The 18,330-nt window shown below is 39.5% G+C and overlaps 1 protein-coding gene across 5 annotated transcripts in view; it reads right to left on the bottom strand.

Moving 5' to 3' along the window:
• The window catches only part of SFMBT1 (Scm like with four mbt domains 1), an 89,656-nt gene that overhangs the window by 14,420 nt on the left and 56,906 nt on the right, over nt 1-18,330 (bottom strand). For all 5 annotated transcript variants that reach the window (XM_072044509.1, XM_072044506.1, XM_072044507.1 and 2 more), the window contains 12 exons: nt 17,291-17,385; nt 12,595-12,835; nt 12,132-12,220; nt 10,995-11,241; nt 9,386-9,483; nt 8,166-8,267; nt 6,969-7,119; nt 5,223-5,305; nt 3,668-3,794; nt 2,840-2,953; nt 1,741-1,783; nt 324-388 (listed from right to left, as the gene is read on the bottom strand). In XM_072044509.1, the coding sequence (XP_071900610.1) occupies nt 324-388; nt 1,741-1,783; nt 2,840-2,953; nt 3,668-3,794; nt 5,223-5,305; nt 6,969-7,119; nt 8,166-8,267; nt 9,386-9,483; nt 10,995-11,241; nt 12,132-12,220; nt 12,595-12,835; nt 17,291-17,385 (1,455 nt within the window). The remainder of the gene's footprint in view (nt 1-323; nt 389-1,740; nt 1,784-2,839; nt 2,954-3,667; nt 3,795-5,222; nt 5,306-6,968; nt 7,120-8,165; nt 8,268-9,385; nt 9,484-10,994; nt 11,242-12,131; nt 12,221-12,594; nt 12,836-17,290; nt 17,386-18,330) is intronic.

Genomic DNA, 18,330 nt, shown 5'->3' with positions numbered 1-18,330 from the left:
TAAACACAGCAGGTGACATTAACAAATCATCTGCATGGGTGACAGCATACATTTGGCTCCACATATTCTCTGTAGGGGGAAGAAGGTTTGGTGTAAAAATCTATTTTCCAAGTTTAATGCACATTTCAATTACAGGACACAGAAGTAATTGTATGGTTTTGTTCATTTCATTTTCTGATGTTCAAATCAAATCAAGGATGAAAATCTTCAAGCTCTTTCCTCATCTTCTTTCCTGTATCCTGACAGAAGACTATCGAGCAGCACAATGAGCCAGGACTGTTGAAGGATTTTGTTTTTGTTCCCCTGCCCTTTCTGATCAATACCTGAGTCAGAAGAGTTTAGTTCCTGGTTCTTTAGTCCATCATGAACTGTCCTTGAAGACAAAACTCTGAAACACAAAGAAGGAAGTTGGGAAAAGGGACAGATGGTAAGGACAGCCACCCCTCAGCTGCTAAAACCCAATCATTAAAAGCCAAAAACGTTCTTGCTCCAGCTTTGTTAATCGGCTTTTTATACATTCTGTATTTCATAACATTGCTCACATCAACTTTTTTTTCTTAAATATACAAAGACTATTGATTTCAATTTGGAAAGAACTACTGGACTGCTAACAGCTAGCAGTGATCATACTTTGCTTGAAGCGTATGGGCTGGCATGCTGATCACAGAATCATAGTTACAATAACATATAATCTGATAATCGCTTTACACAAAGCAACCGAGCGTAGTTTACTTTTTCTACCTCCTTTACCTTCATTTCACAGCACAAGGCAATGTACAGTCTTACCTAATGCACTTTGAAAAAGATGGATTTTAAACAGAACTCAATCAAAATGAATCAAGCACTCTGGTAAGAATCCCAATTACAAAACCATGGAAGAACAGTCTGCTCGTTATTTTAAGAACAATGAAAACATTGGCAGAACTACCAACAGATCTGGTGTTTGTAAAGCTCTAAGTCAATAAAACCAACTGTCAGGAATTCTACTGAGCATTTTTGAGCAGGCTCAAATGAAGGAGTTTCATATGCATGACAGTTTGTAGATGAACTGTAGATATTAGTAGGGCTTTTCTTTCCTTTGTGGCTAGTTTGGCCTTGTAATTAATTAAATTCAGGAAAGAAGTATTAAATACACATCTACTGAGTAACAGTATTCACACTAGAAATGAACTCTCTAATCCACTGTGCAAAATCACAGCTATGTGTTAAGGAAGCCACATTTTCTAAGCATGTTTACCTTACAGCAACTGTATTATTTAAAAAGGGAATACAACAAAAGTGGAATTGAAAAGCATTCTTGCAATCTTCCCTATTAATCGCCATTGAAAAGGCTAAAGCACGTATGATTATAAATTCACATTCTTAAGATCAGGCTAGTTTTTCTTAAATGTATTTCAATACTCACAGATAATGCAATCTTAGAAATGACAGATTAAAAATTTCAAGTCTAGAACTTCAATGACTTGACCTATTCAACAGGTCAACTCAGTTGAGCCGCACTAGCATTGCTAAAAAACAAATTTCAAGCTATCTATATCCCACCACAGCAGCATGAGAGGTCTTTTTCAATATCAACAGGAACTATCAACATCACGATATACAGACTATGGAATTTCTCAACCCTCACTAGAGGGCTTCTCTAAAGTTGTGTCCCCTAAGACAACAGATTTACCAATTAGGGAAACAAACAAACTAATAAACAAACACACAAAAAAGACCCAGCAAAACACAGTTACTTACTGTTTCTCGGGTTGAACTACTGCAATCTTTTTCTGCTTGTTTACTGAAAGGAAGGAGAATAAAATAAAAACCACAAAGCACAGGAAGCAAGCAAATTAAGCTTCTACTGCTGTATTTACTAGACACCTTTCCTTTAAGTTATATGCCAAAGAGAATCTATACTCAAAGTCTCTGCAACTGTTAAATAGCTGACCCACTAGAGTCAATTCTTACCTTACAACCAGATATTAATATTATAATAATGGTAGTAAATAATAAGATGAGGCACCATGTGCCTCCACAGCAATTTCAGGCTTTGTCCTCATCAAACATCTGGCTTTTTTTTAAGCTTCTTTTTTCTGATTAGGCTCCTCCTTCCTCCTCTGCTCTTCACATTGCAGACGTTTCCCAGACAAGTTTCTCTTGCTTTGACTTGCAGTAAATGACAGCTCATTCCAATCTTACCATTTTACTATCTTACCTAATAGACATTCTTCAGTTTTTCCATCTCCCATTAAGCTTTAATAAACAGAACTCACTAGCCAGCTGGGAGAAGGCACTCTCTTACATTACTTACAGTGTAATTAGAACAGATAAGATTTACTTTTCAACATTTTGCCATTGAGGGATCGTGACAACCTGGCACATTTACAAAGCCATTCCTTCTCATTTTAACTCCCAAATGTATACATACTCAACAGTGCTTTACTAAGGCATTAATTTTGCTTGCACAACCCAAGTATAAAATCAATCAGTCAGACACATTGCAAGAACAGCTCAAACAAAAGTACATGCACAGTATGCGCGTGTGTGCATGCATGCATACATACCATTTCTTTACTGTGGCTAATGCATTGTTTCCATGCTCTCTTACAGGCTGTGAGGGTCTCAAACCAACAGTGCCTGTTTTGGAGTTGTATGGATTCCAACTCCAGTGAAGTATTTCTCACAGCTGCACCAAGAAGGCAGGGAAACAGTTGCCAAAGGGATAGATTGTCCATACACAGTGGAAATTTCTAAATTCAGTGATGCCAGAAACAACTATGCAGTAACCTACTCTCAGAGGTCTCACCGCCTCTATCAAACCAGCTAACCACTGCAAACAAAACAGAACTGATACCTATTGCTTTGCGAGGAGGTCTGAGCTGATATCCATTCGTCTCACACCAACCCACTGGAAATATATCCATTGATTCCACACTCACTATACAGTCAGGAACAGGCTTCTTGGAACCTGTTCAGTTAAAAGAAGTAAAAATTGAAACAACTCATAACAATCCAAAAAACTCATTTGGTTAATGCTTTCTATATGTTGCCAGAGAAGCTCCCTTTTTTAATTTACCATGTATACGGTACACAATATCAATTGTATATTCATCCTCCTTTATTGCCCAGATTCCTTCCCGACCTCATTTCTTTCCTCCTAAAGCTGGAGATGGGAATTTGCCCTCTACAGGTTAGCAGAGGTGCACAGTGCAGGGTGACTGCATGCTGATGGACTTTCAATCAAGAAGCAGGATTAATATGAAGGGTGTCTCATATAGCCTATCCAGTCCTAATGAAGAACCTCTCCAAAAGTTTTCTTCCAATATCTGGTCAAAGCTTGACTCAGGATGGAAGTCACTCATTTATTAAAAAAAAAAATGTTACAAGGCCTTGCTTTCTAAAAGATACTGACCAGCCTTTCACACAGTACACTAACCTTGCACTGACACACTGCAGTGCACAAATGCAATTCTTGCCGGGCTTAAATAAACACTGCCATACAAAGCTAGCCAGGAAACTGGCAATGCAAATAAATGGTTTGCTGTGTTTTTACTGATGGAGCAGTGATTTGCTGCCAATATTCAGCAGGTAGTGAGCTTGTTCCAGATACTTTTCAGGTTAGACGATGGTACCACAGCATAATCAGTGTAAGTGCTACACTTCTCTTCCCAGTCAGGCTTACCCTCCAGCTGAAGCCAGAGGTAAGAATCTTTCAATTTGGTGACTGTAGCAATGCAAACTTCTTCAGGGTCAACAGGGTTCACAGCCTCAAGTTTCATATTCTCTTTAAATCCGTGGTCAGAAGTTAACTAGGGAAAAGACAGAATACTTAATAGAATACCATCTTTATATCCAATGTATGATATGAAAAGCCATGAACAGGAATAACACACAAAAAACACAAATCACAGAAGGACACTCACAAACAGAAGACTTCAGATAATTAGCATGTTAAATACAATTAATATATATTACAAACTATAAAGTGTTTAAGTTAGGAAAAAAAAGATTCTATAGACAGACCTAGAACAGAACATACTTGTACTCAAAAATAAAGAGGCTGAGACTCTGAATGGATTCATTCCACTCCATGCAATCAGGGATTCTCTGCTGCTTGCTACAGAAGTGATGAGTCCGACATATAGTCTGACAAGGCTTTCTATTCTATTATATTAGCTTGGAAATTTATTTTAGGTATGCAAATAACATTTCTGCCTCATCCAAATGAGTCCTGGCAGACAGCAATGGAAGCTTTCTTTCTATTTTATATTTTTGGATACGTAGGTTTTTGGATTTATTCAAAAATTCTTAAAAAGTAAGAATGTGTATTTATCTAGATCCAAAGCACCTGAATTAAAAATAACAAGTAGCAGCCAGACAGAGGACTTTTCCTCCAAGAGCCACTCTGCAACATAATTACAGGATCAACATATTACAAATTCTGAAACTAGCCCACAGCGATCAACTCTTCTCAGAAAAGGGATAAAAAATTCAATGACCTATTCTGAGATGCCACAGCTTACAAGACACAACAAGGGCAACAAAAATTCATAGACAGCAACACCCTCTTCAAAAAATGGTAATTATTCATTGAAATTTCTTTCCTTAAGCATTGCAATAGCCCAAGTATTGTAAATGGAATTGGAAGGTAGGTGTTAATGGCACCCTTTTCTGCTTGACAAGGTATTCTGCTCTGGGAGACAACAATGCTATCATTATACCAACAAAAGCCCAAAAACTAACAAGTACTTCAGGCATTGATTAATGTAAAATGATTACTTGGTACTAATTTAAGATGGCTGGTTATCGATTAACACAATGGGATGAATTTTTCATGCTGAAAGGAAGGAAGACTGAAATAATGTACTAAGTAAATGAAAATAAGGTCTATTAAAAGGCCCTATTTCCACAACCACAGGAGCACCGAAGATTGATGTTATTTCATGGCAATTCTGTGGACTCGTACACACTTCCATTTCACAGAACAGTCATTTCTTTTGATCTGCTTTATCACTGAACTGATCTGCTTTGTAACTGAAGCATTTGGTCTAATACTTACTTAGATAAGAAGTTCATATGCACCTACTTCATTCTACCCTCATTTGCACTCTCTTAACTCTTCCATTTCATCAGTTATCACAGGCAAATTAAGTCAAAACCATGTAAAATGTTTCTTGCTGGAATCAAGTGTATCATTCACATAACAGAAAAAACGTTTTTCTGCAAGAGAACCTTACCGAAGGGAAGCAGCTCTGGGGAGCTGCCTCAGCACCGCATTGTTTGAGGTAGTCTGCCCAATCGAAGTCCTGCCCTGGATAACCTAGGCAAAGAACAAGCACAGGGGTTAGTTTAACAGCATGAGAACAAAGGACTCATTTCAAGCTGACATGAAATTCGTTTGGACCGCTTGAGTTTGTCAGCTGACTATGGCTTCACTGAGCCCATAGCACGGTTCTCATGTACTTGAGATACTCTCTTTATTACCAGTGTAGATGAGCTTTGGGCACTGCCTCACTTTGATTCCTGTTTTGGCTTGAAATGGAATCAAACTAAAAGCAAATTCACAGAGAGCATGCTGAGGTTTGAACAGAATATGTCTAAGCAGACAAGGGAAGTTCTTTTTTTGTTTGTTAAATAGATCATCTAAAAGCTGCTCAATAGCAACATATTACTCTCTTAAACACTTATTAAGTATCACACCTTTAAAGAGAGCAGTTAGTCTTTCCTAAAAGTGTCAAGTTTGCTAATAGCTGTAAATCCGCATGTGCTTGAAGGGAAGAGTCCTTCAGGGACAGAGCAACTCTCTCTCTCAAAAAAAGAGCAAATTAATTTTTTCTTGGAGGAAATACTTTGCTTCCCCATGATCTCATAAACAACAAGTAACTGAAAGGAACTGGTTGCAAAATAAATGTGCTGCCATAATAGTTTGAGACTGGCAGTATAATAGCAAGTAGACAACAGCAGCAGTTGATTTCATAAGTGTCTTTGGAGTGCTCCATTCCAAGGGACATCTGTATCAGGGTTTAAGAAATCAAACAAATTTTAAAATTAGTCTGAGAATATAGTATAACCATAACTATCTACAAACATCAAGTGAGGGCCTAACCACAGACAGACCCTATTTATTTTTCTCAGTTTTATCAGTGCCAGTGGGACTTGAGACCTCACATAATTCAGAATGCCCACAATTTCCTACAGGGTTAAAAGAAGAGAAGCTTAAAATCTCCATCAGCTCCAGACACATGCCTATAAAGCAAGGTGTCTCCTTGAGTAAGATACAAGAAGTGGCTTTGCTTGACCCAGCATTACCCAGAATTTTGCATGTAAAAGAAAAGGAAAGAGACAAACATCCTACACTCTTTGTTCCTCTGATATGAGCAGATAAACCAAAACATTCCCACTTCTGTGGTGGTGAATAAGGGTACCAAGTCCCTAGTTTTACAATACTGTTGTCACTTCCCTTTTGCAAAAAGGTCTTAATAATTCAGTAGCTGCGGATCACTGCTCAGTTCTGTTCTATCTTGAAGGAACATTTTAGTAATCCGCTACCTTGCCTGATAGGCCCTTGGAAAAAATACTTCATTAACATTTATAGTGATAAGAAAATATTTTAAGACTTTGAGTAACAATGTTCTGATCTGACTAGAAGCAAAAATCCAATGCACGGACCACAGACTTCTGATATTACGTTAATTAACGCTGAAATCAGCATCGCCTTTAGCCCTGAAACACATCCTCCAAGCTTTCAGGTTTTTATGCAAGGCCAGTCCCCCTAGCCACTGCTACCTTCTCCAATCCAAGCACGTACACAGGAAACCTCAGACTCACTAACTCAAAACTCCTGTTTCTCAGAGTCTTTCATTTTCTTCACTTTTCCTACTACAAGTAATTCTTTTGCGAAAGTGTTGTCCTAAACATTGCACTCTGAGGACTGGCAATCTATTTCAAAGAGGAGGGAGCATGACAGATCTGCACAAACGTACCTGGTGGAGGACTAAGATGCAAGCCATTCTTCAGACTCCATTGCACAGGGAAAATTCCAGCACTGTTGACATGGCAAATATAGGACCGGCTGGTTGTACGCTCTGGTCTCAAGTCATCAATTTCTATCTTGAAATATTTTTCATTGTATACCTGTAGTTAGCCAAAAGAGTACCATGTAGTCTTGTAAATAGCAGATAATGATCTACTTCTCCTTCATTTTGATAACTTTATTAGACAGCATACAAATAGAAACATTGAAAAAAGAGTCTGTGGGAATCGTTAAGAAAGTAGACTCCTCTACATTACCTGGAAACTTAAGAAAAATAAATCATAATATAAGGCAATGTATAAGCACTTAAAAAAGTAAGGTGATCAAGTGCTATATGACATTCTCTTACAAAACAAACAAAAAAACACCGGAGAAAATAGAACTTGCAGTCTTACATTATTTCATCAAAATTGAACTGTGTCGTAGGATGAACTGTCAAAAGTAGAACACTAAGCTCCTGAACTGAGGAGCAGAACTTCATCACCATCAGAAAAAGCAAATGATTTTGCTTCACTTGGAATATGTTGCACCTTCTTAGTAATAAAGTGAGCATCTTATTAGAAGAAACTGCATGTTATAGTTTAAAAGAGAGCTATCACTGAAATGTAAGCTATCATATTGACAGAGTATCTGTCCTAAAGAAATAGCTGTATTTCTTTATTTTCGCACCAAAAACATTTTAAAATATGCTCTTGGTTTACGTTGTACAGGAACATTTTGTTTTACTACATAAAAACAAGTCTCTTACAGAACCTTTCACCTGTTTATCAACACAGGAAGATAGAAGCTGCTCACAACCTGAGTATGCTACGAAGTATTCATTTCAACTTCTAAATCCATGTGTGGGCCCTTATTTGAAAGTTCATAGCTTGTACATAAAAATGATATTAACTTTTGCAAATCCAAACTTTTGCAAAAAAAAAAAAAAGCATCTATCTTCAGTTGGATACTCAGATTATGAAGGATTGTATCTCATCTTAAAAACCCAGGTTTAACAGCTTCAGCCATTTGATCTTTTGATGTTCTATCTTTATGGAACTTCTCTTCTATTTTCAATTCAATTAAAAAACACAAGTAGCATTTCAATTAAAAACACAAGTAGCAATTTAACTGAATCTTAGCAAGAAAAGTTAAACAATCCCAGTACCTTGAGAACCGTAGCAGGAGATATCACGAAAGGAGCCATCGGGTCCACAGCTTCTAACTTCATGCCTTCAGAGAATGAATGTACTCCAATCACAGGTTTATCCTGAAAAATCAAGTATAAGGGATCACCTGCCTTTCTCCATCAGAAAAGACCAACCTTATGTAGGTTCAACTGAAGAGGGTAACTTGAGTTTTAGTAGTTTATTCTAAGAAAGTAACAGGTTAGAGTACTAGCAACCTCGCTATCATAGAGTCTCAGCCCTCTAAGACTGCCATTTCTAGGAGTTTTTAATAAGACTGAGTCCCAAAGATTTACTTCTCTGACATTCTCCACACAAAAGCAAGATTTCACAGTGCAGAGTGGTCTGCTAGGTCAATAGAAAAGTTCTTTTTTTCCCCTAACATTTAGGGCTCATCATGATCTAACCTAAAAGAGGACAATAGAAGTCTTTACTTTCAGCTTACCAAAAGCCTACAAAAACAGTGTTCGTGCTCCGGACTTAGGTATATGCTATTGGTTAAGATCCAACAGATTCAAGAGCAACACCACTTCCTCTTCTGTTCTGTTTATGGGCCCAAATGTAGCCAAGAAAACTGAACTAAGAACTTAAAGGACTAAAATTTACATTTCCACTTCTCAAAACGTGATTTCTTTTCAAAAGATTCCTTTTTTTTTTTTTTCAATTCATAAACATTTACATTCAGACTCATTAGCAATATTTGTTAACACTGAGGATCTATCAGGGCCCATTAAATAACATACGTAACTATATCAGGTTACATATTAGGTGTTATACGTTAAACTTTTCAATATGCTCAAAGAATTAGGAGTACGGTTAATACCTCACTCCTCTAGAAGGACAGTAATCAACAAGGCCAGCTGGTAAACAACTGGAGATGCCATTATAGGGATCAGAATCAGGGCTTTTTCCCAGCATGACAAGTAATGGCTCACATAGTTGTGATAGGTATTTTGTCTAATTTCACAAGAACTGTATTGTAGTATGATCTTTAATTTATTTTTTTAAACTAGAATGAGCAACAAAAAAGAATTTAAAAACACAACAACAAACAAACAAACAAAAACAGAAAAAACAAAACAAAACAAAACACGGAAGGAAGTTTGAGCAACAATGTTTGACTTCCTTGAATACTTTCTTAGCAATGCAGCATTTTTCTGGTATCACACGCAGCATTAAAATACACAAATTCTGTCTTTACCTTAAAAAGATCTGTAGGAACTGATGACTCCTCTTCCTCCTCCTTCACTTTCTTCAAGATCTCTTGCCAATCTGCTTCACTTTTCAAGGACCTAATGGCTTGAGCAAAAAAGACCAGGAAATAGTGAATGAAGTCATCTTTCTTCTTTTCCCTCATAAAACATAGGCAGTAATAAAAGTTTGATTTGTGCTCCTTTAAGTGCTACATTCACATCTGTTCAGAATCTGTGCAGGTATCTTCATTCTTAAAAACCCACTGCCTGTTAAGATTTTGCGTATGTTACAAAATGGTACTGAAGTCAGGCACTACTGTACCACCTAGTATCGCCCAGTCGGGTCTTTCTGAGAAAACGACAGTCACAGCAACCCTGAGGAAAACGTCTGGAGGAATGCATGACCAGAAGACAGTCCTAGCTGGACAATGTTAGTTTGTTTTAAGCTTAAGCAAGCAGAAGGCTGAAGAAATGTTCCACATGTCTGTCTCAGTTAAGTTACTCTTTCAGCACCTTCAATTGCAGCTCTCTGATAGCAAAGGAATTACTTTTACTAGGATCATGCACAAATGATCCCTGATGTCAAGTCTGTGAATATATCAAAGGCTCTTATATCAACATAAAAAGGAAACAAGTCTAAAAAGTCAGAACCTAACATTTTTAATAGACATTATTCATTCAGATGGTGCTGTGGAATCCACTCATCTAGTTTGTGCCATTGATTTGGTGTGTGCCTGCTCGCTGTCCTCATTTCAGCGGAGGCTGGTCAAGCATGAGCAAAGGCACCATGCTCAGTCCTTTCAATGGAAATAGTTTGGGTTTCCTCAGCATGATTTTTTCTGATCAGTAAAGGGAAAACCACACAAAAAATATAATAAAAACACTTGTTCTGAAAGACTTGGACTTCCACAACTAACGGCTCAGATCATACCAGCACCTTGCATGTACATCTGCCTTTACAGAAAGTCTTTAGAGTAAACACTCACCATTTTCCAGTTTTATCCCAAGGTTTCTCCTCATCAGGAAACATTACATCACCGCTCTGCTTATAATCAATCCATTTGTGTTTCAGCCATTTTAGGCCCCACTTCTCTGATGACCAAGAAAAGCTACCACCCACCCACCCACCCTGACATGCCTAGGAAACACGGAAATCTGTCCTGCTCTCTGCCCCCTCTTCCATGAATTAATTCTCTGGGCACCCATTTACAGGAACATTTCCATATACACTTAGCACCTCTTTAGATAGAGCCTTAAGGAGCCTACTGGATTTCCAGTCTCAACAGCAAAAGCTGCCATTGAGCAGTACCTCCCCACATACAGGAACACAAACCTACCAAAAATAATTGCAAAGGCTCCTTCCTCAGCTCCTCCCCTTCCACAAATAGGTGGAAGGTTCTGACAGGCAAAACCATTTAGCAACATTTGCACGAGTGGGTGAAAAGTCTTGTAGGACTTTTTACTGGTGTTTTCACTTACATTCCACTAGATATACTGGCAGATCACACACTGATTATGTGACCACGTATACATCCAGAATGCAGATTCAGAGCACCAAAGTAGCAGGAGTATTCTCAAGCATTGCTCACTGTATAAAAGATAAAAGTTTTGAAGTACCTAAAGGTGGCTGCAGGTTATATCCATTCTGAGTCGCCCACCCTACTTGATGAAGGAAAGGGTCCAGGTAGAATATCCACTGGTCAAATTTGTCAGAATCCTCCAGCCCCTCGTATCGCACTTTAAGTCTCCCACCAACATTTTCTACCACATTGACAATCCAGGCTTCCAGGGAATCCCGGAAGTTTTGCAGTTCTAGTCGGGAGCCTGGTGCAATTAGATCCAATGGATTTTTCCCTCTGTGAAGCTGCAGAAAGAGAACAACAAGAACATAAAAGAAATTATTCTGTACAACAACAACAACTTCCAAATCCTGTATTTCCACTTTTGTTCTGTCCTTTATACACATTTATTTTGAACAAATAAAGTATCAACACAAAAGTAAAGAAAAACATGTCCCTTACTAACACAGGACAACAGAAACCAGCATTTAGAATCACTGGTTCTTGTATCAGAACTCCTGTACTGCCTGTAGATACAGTCACGCGTTTCACTTAAATGCTGTCTATTGCTTTCGGAAGTATTATTCCTTATATATACCAGGTTTGGAGCAAACATGAATTAATTCCTTTTAAAAACTGACTCATCTGGCATACGAAGATAAAAATTTTGTGCACTTTACTACCAGACATTGATAATTAAGTGATCAAGTATCATTCTAATTGCAGAGAATGATTTAACTTGCAATGTTACAAGATTAGGTGAAACTATAATCTGCCTGCTAGTAAAAACAAAAAATTAGTGAAAGGAGTCAGCTCAGAAAGGGAACAACCTGAATGCCAGATAAAAAAAGGATAATTTCCCTAGAGCTATATGAAGGAGGACCAGAATAGGAGGAAGACTGAAACCTAAGGGAATTTGAAAACAGGTCTTTCTTCTGAGAGAATTAATAAATAGCACAGACAGTCCAAGCCTGCAGTGAAAGATATGTTTAAACACAACACTATCAAAATAAAATACTGTAAACAGGAAACACTACAGAGTGGAATTCTACGTTCAGCATCATACTACAATGTCTCCTAAAAAAAAAAAAAAAAAAAAAACAGGTATTGAACTGACAATCTTAATAGGAGTTCCTTTAATAACAAAAGGCAAAAGCAAGACAAAAACCAAGATGCAGCACATTCAAACACTTACCCCCTCCAGCAGATTAGCAGGAGCACTGCATGCTCCTTTCAGTACTCGCTGAAGGAATTCCTCCTGGTCAGGTATCTTGTCCTTGATACCTAGTGAAAAATGAGGAAGAAAAACTGTGATACTTCCTGCCAGTTAAATATCATTTGGGCAACAAGACATTACCACACTACTGTGCTGTGTGATTCAGAAGAAGCTGCCACATGCTCATCAGTAACACCTCAAAAGAAGAAATAAAACAAAAAAAACATTCTCTAAAGGAAATGATAAAGCAGCAGGATTTGGAGGGTGATGATTAAGATAACCACAAGTCTCTGTGTAAATCTAAGTCCAATTCTGAAATTAAGCTAACAACTCTCTCTGGTGTAAGAGCAAAATCCAGAGAGAGTAAGCCATGGGATTTCGGGAAAAAACAGCAGATAACCCCACCTTGTCACACTCCCTCTTCTGCACATGGAGGCATTACCTTCAGGCACTTTGAGAATCTTCTTGTTTTGCTCACACCAGCCGATGGGGTGTAAATCAGCTGTCATGATATCGCACCAAAAGTCAGCCTTGCGATCTTCTCCGTAACCATCGTAGCGCAACAGGAGCAGCTGCCCACAGGTAGTAATGATGGTGGCTACCCAGTAGGTGTTCTGGTCGGACTTGACAGCTACTTCTAGCTTCATACCAGGGGCAAAACCATTCTGCAAACTTGTATCCACCTGAAGAGAAAGATCATCACACCTGAGCACCTCCCAGAAAACTTGATGGAACAACAGGGGGAGCAATTTAGACATAATCATTAGCAAAAACCCTCAAGCCAAATGCCATCCAGCCTCTTCAGAGGAACAGCTTCATCATGTTATGGGACCCAAATTAGACTGCGCATGGAATCAGCATTAATGAAATCTCCTCCACACTTCAGAGTACTTTTCAACCTTCAATTAATACCTTGCAATGCATCTTCCTGTCCCAGACAGTACCTCCCCCATCACAGAAAGGCTTTCCAACTCACAGCTGGGCTGTCCAGCTAGACAGGGCTAAAAGTCAAACTCAGCAGCACAACCTTGACTTTCTGTGTTAAACTTTTGCTTCCGACCTCTTTGGACAGAGAGCCTACTTAAAGTATATACACCTGCTTTTTAGTGATGCCGCTAATCTCTGATACTGTGCTTGTTTAAGAAGGCATAAACCTGCAGAAATTGCAGAACAAGGACTTTTAATATCTCTGTTAAAGAATCTAAATAATCCTGTGTGTGACACAGTTACATGAATTGCACAGATTAACAAAAACGGTGTGCAGTTTTTCAGCAAGCTTACGTCTTGGCAATAGCTGAGTGCCAAATAGCGTATACACGCTGTGCATGTGCTGTGTGAAGGAGAGGAATCCAACTGCATGGTACTCAGATATTGAGATGTGAACTTCAGAAGGGAAGGCAAAACATCAAGTTCCTTGCATTCCTAGTTTCCGCCAGCTCAAAGACTCCTGCAAGGACAGAAGGATCCTGCCCTGCTCCCACTATGAAGTATTTCCAAGCTACACTTAACGTCGTAGCCTCAGTCTTTATTAAACAACTAACATGTCAATTCCCTGCTCTCGGCCAAATGTAACTGGCTTTTTCTTTCTTTAATGGTCCCAAGTTCCATTTCCTCTTTGAATTAACTGCAAGGAAGGCTTTCAGTACGATGCAGATGTGGTAGATGTTTTCTGGGTTATTTATTACCAGTTCTGTGCTGACGGTTCAGTAACTGCCACAGCTATTATAGTCTCATCAGCCAGCACATACTGGTTTGCTAAAAATAAAACTAAGAACAACATCAGAACGAAAAGCATATGCCTCTGTTGTTAACTGTTCACATCCTTTAGGTTGATAACCCTCACTTAGAGAATCCCCTTCATAAAAACAAATCAGCGGGACTCAATACCTGCAGTCTTTCTGAAGCAGTATTACAGAGGTAATCTCTTTGAAAAGGCAATTGCCTTGCTGAAGAGGTATTATTAAAGACTGGATTTCAATTCCCAAGAGACAGGTCATGAGCAACACAAGGCCCAAGGAACTGGGAAACCTGCACAGCTCTCTCTACCTGAATTTTCAGCCAAGCCTCATGGCATAGAGAACTGTATTCAAGGAAACCAGCAGCAACAGATGCAGCTTTCCCTGAAGTCAGGTACATTTTTCAAATGCTGTCATGTATGCTCTGGGTGGATACAGCAGAGACCAAGAAGTTAGCACCCTCTTCTGGCAGCTGGGCAAGACGACACCACAGAGGTTTAAAGCACGTAACTTCCTTCTTTTAGGCTGGACTAGTGGGAAAGCTGGCGAGCAGGAGATGCTGTGCAGGAGCTCTGTGAACATTTTCTTCAGAGCAATGCGTTCAAAAGCAGCAGCTTGCTGCTGCACATCTGGCAAGCTGAGAGCTCCACCGAGCACCTGGCGACAGCTCAGCTTAGGCACCCTGATCCCCAGCCCCTCTTTCCCATCAAGTACCACCCCTACTTTGTGGCCCTTTGTGCAAGCTTGGACCAAGGAAATCTGATTTGGCTCGGGAAGCGAATGCTAAAGAACAGAGAAAATGTTATTAAAAGCATGCAAGAATACACAGCAAGCACATATCCTCAGATAATGCTGAGCACTAACTTGTTTTGTAATACATATTTGCACACACATACAAGTTGAAGAAGGGCATTCAAGTAGAGCATTAAACGGTTCCAAAGAAAGTTTACTTAGACATAGGGTGGGATAACAGCACTGGCATCCACTGCAACTCTGGGTTCCTAAACTCTGCCTCCTACTAGATTGTAAGCAAAACAATCCCTTGGATCTCAGTATTGTTTAATTTTTAAAGCGCAAACAAATTAAACATTAGACCATGTTTGATTTGAGAAAGCAGCATACATTTTGCAATGTGTCTTGCTCATAGCAACAGCAGAACATTCAAAATTAATATAAGCTCCCATTTGCAAGACTAGTTCTTTGCTAACACAGGCTGGGTTATTATGGGTTATGTTTTCCTGACTTGTGCATGTACTCTCCCTACGATGTGGGCGAGGCATTTCTCATCCACTGCTCATAGTGGAAGGCCAGTCACAGTCTCACTATTCCAGCATTTCAAAAGAACCAAACAAAAACCTTAAGCTTCCATTTAAAATTTAATTTTGGTTGATGCTACACCTTTTTCTCTTGTGCCAGCATTATTCTTCAACTTATTTTTTTCCTACTCTGCTTTTCTGAGAGCACAAAAGCTCCCTCCCAGCTCTCCTGAATCTAGATTATACAAATCTGTTCTTCACGCCAAGCAACACGCACTGCACAGACCGAGCTGCGAGGACCACCAGTCTCTAGCAGAGACATCAGTGCCTGGATGCCCTCTGCTGAAAATCTCTCCCCTGATGTATCCTGGAACTACACTAACACTTTTACAGCAGAAATGCTGAAAACGTTTCCTTGCACCATTGAATTTCTATTAACAGCAAGATCTAGGGGATGTGACTGCTGTAAATACCCTCCCTTCCCTGCTTGTCAGTTCTGTGTCAGCATTAACTTAAAACAATTTTCTTTTTGCCAATCATATTATGGAGAACATCAAAACTGGCCTCTGGACAAATTCTAGGGGAACTCTGCTCACCAGCGCCTGATGACAGTTCCCCTTCTGCTTTAACCCGCAGCCATCTATTTCCCTGCTCCTCCACGTGTCCCCTGCAGCTCTCCTGCCTGCATCCGTGTGCGGGCACGAAGCCGGACCAGCCCAGCTCTGCTCCTCCTTGGATTTGCCCACAAGAGGGCACCCAAGGCAGCAGAAAGGACTGGGTGACACTGCTTTGTCCACACTCGCTCCCTAAAGCACTCTCCCCAGCGGTTATCGCTTAGACAAGCAAAGCCCTGCGGTGTTCTACACATGTAAGGCATAATGACAATTAAAAACGGATTTTTTTTTTAACCTAATTGTATTGATTTAAATTTAAATAATTTAAAAATGGATTTTTTTTTTAACCTAATTGTATTGACCACAGCCACAGTGGTCAGACCTCTTGTTTGGCCAGGCTGAGAGGGCAAAGGGTGGCGTGCAGGGGTACCAAAGTCACCCAAGGTGGTCTCCTGCTGATTAACAAAACCGAGCTGTCACGTTAATTCAGCTGGCCACTACTAAAAGGCTGGCATCACAATTTGTTTGTATAATGTCTGAGCTGTGAGCAGGCTTCTCTTAATGGAGATCAAGCAAGGCAAGGCACACCAAAGGAGCAGGCAGGCAGCACCTCTCGCTGCTGCTACAAAAGGCCACTGCTCCAACTTGATGCCACTCCTCAATGTGGGCTGTGCAAGCATCACTGCTGAGTAAGCTTGCTCCTGCTAGAACATTCGTAAACTAAGAAACAAAAACAATTGTAAGGTCTCTCCCCTCCACAAACGTGACACCTGAAAGCTTATACTCAGCAAAGAACTTAAAATTATAGTGTATGGAAGGGTCTCTGCAGAGCCTACATTTACTGTGGATCTTTGCTCATAACACAACTGCTGTATTTTAATAGATTCTTTAATATTTTGCAGCTCGCTTTCCCTGATGTCCTAGTACAGCAAGCCACACTTCAATTATCATCCAATGGGACAGTGCAGTTCTGAAGTTTACCAACAAAAGACTTAAAGCATCCAAGGGCTTATCTAGACTTCATCCCATTCACTAAGCCTTGCAATCCTCATCAGTTTTCTAACTATTAAAGTCAAGTGTTCAACAGAGATATTGTTTTCTCCTTGGCCTCCTCGAGAACCATCATTAAAACTTCCTCTGAGAGCACATCTGAATTCTGCTATTCAAGAACTATACAGCACCATTCTCTGAAGCGCAGCTACTCTACAGCAGTTGACTAGTAGAAATCCCCAAAGAGAAGATGCTGGCCAGTTCAGTCTTCATGAGAAAAATCAAGCTTATCCTCTGGTGCAGAAACAACAAGGGACCCCTTAACTTCCAGTACATGAGGATGGGATTATCCTGTGCTATGTACAAACAAGATGACGACAACCAATAATAAAAAAAAGAAATTCCACATTTCTCATTACTCTAGGAAACGTGATTTTAGTTAGTCTTCCAGATTTTAGTGCATCAACTCATCAACCCTGAACATTCAGTGTATAAAAAAATGATGTAGGAAATGGTAAGTAATGACACAATCCCTTACTCACATGTTTAAAAGATCCATGAGGGGCTGCGATTGCTCCTGTGTCTTCTAGATACTCATCCCAATTGAATTCCATTTCTTCCACACCGGAACCAGCATCTGGAAGAGAAGCCAAACATCTTCTATCCAGCAACCCGTTGGCTAAAGTTTTGGCCTATCAAGAACTCCAGCAAAGATCACTTCTGAATGACTGACTATGTAATCATGCAATGAACTTCAGTCATGCATTTCAACACACAAACAATGCTATTTCACCTTTTCTTGTATGTGAAGGGCACTGTAAGTTGGATTCAGTCTGACAAATAGCGAGAGCCTGAGTATTCTGGTTAAGCATAAATTGTTTATAAATCTACAGGCATAAGCCCTGTGTTTGTATCAATAAATATTTAGGAAGGGACTAAAAGTTCTGGGCACACCAGACCTTCAGTGGATTCAATTAAAAAAAACATCCAGGAAACAGATAAGACTCCCCTCTTTTTTTTTTTTTTTTTTAAAAAAAAAAAAAAAAAAAAGCAAGTATTTATTTCAGTGTTATAAGATGCCAAAAGCACAGAGAAGGATTCACGGTAGTTCTAAGAAAAGCAGCTCCAGACACAAGTGAAATCAAGAGCCTTCAAATTAGTCACTTAAAATACCAGCTCTTAAGGTGCAACAGCTTCTTCAGAGCAAGAAAACCTCATTTCTGGATGTATTTAAACCAGAACGGGCTAAAACCACTCAAGCCATAGTTGTGCACTCACTCATGCTGTCAGGGAAGAGAGCAGCTGTAGTGTGAGCCACACTCTACAATTTAGTCATATTTTCTATCAGCATTATCAGTGCTTGGCTCACTTCCCTGCTCTCTTTCCCATTCCCCTTTTTCTCTAACGTGTAATCCACGTTCCTGGGAAGTCACTGCAACCAGAACAGTTTGGATTTTACTCCCCAGTTTTGTTCACTGCACAGCCCCAGTTTTTTTTTTTTTTCCCTGCAGGCACAGGGTGGGATGACAAGGGAGACTTCACTTTTAGACTGGTTCTACAGTCAAACCACAGCTGTCTTTGT

Source organism: Anas platyrhynchos, chromosome 13 (assembly GCF_047663525.1).
Source record: "Anas platyrhynchos isolate ZD024472 breed Pekin duck chromosome 13, IASCAAS_PekinDuck_T2T, whole genome shotgun sequence".
Classification (NCBI taxonomy): Eukaryota; Metazoa; Chordata; class Aves; order Anseriformes; family Anatidae; genus Anas; species Anas platyrhynchos.
The sequence above is the reverse complement of the archived record's forward strand: the minus strand, read 5'-3'. Positions and strand labels throughout refer to the sequence as shown.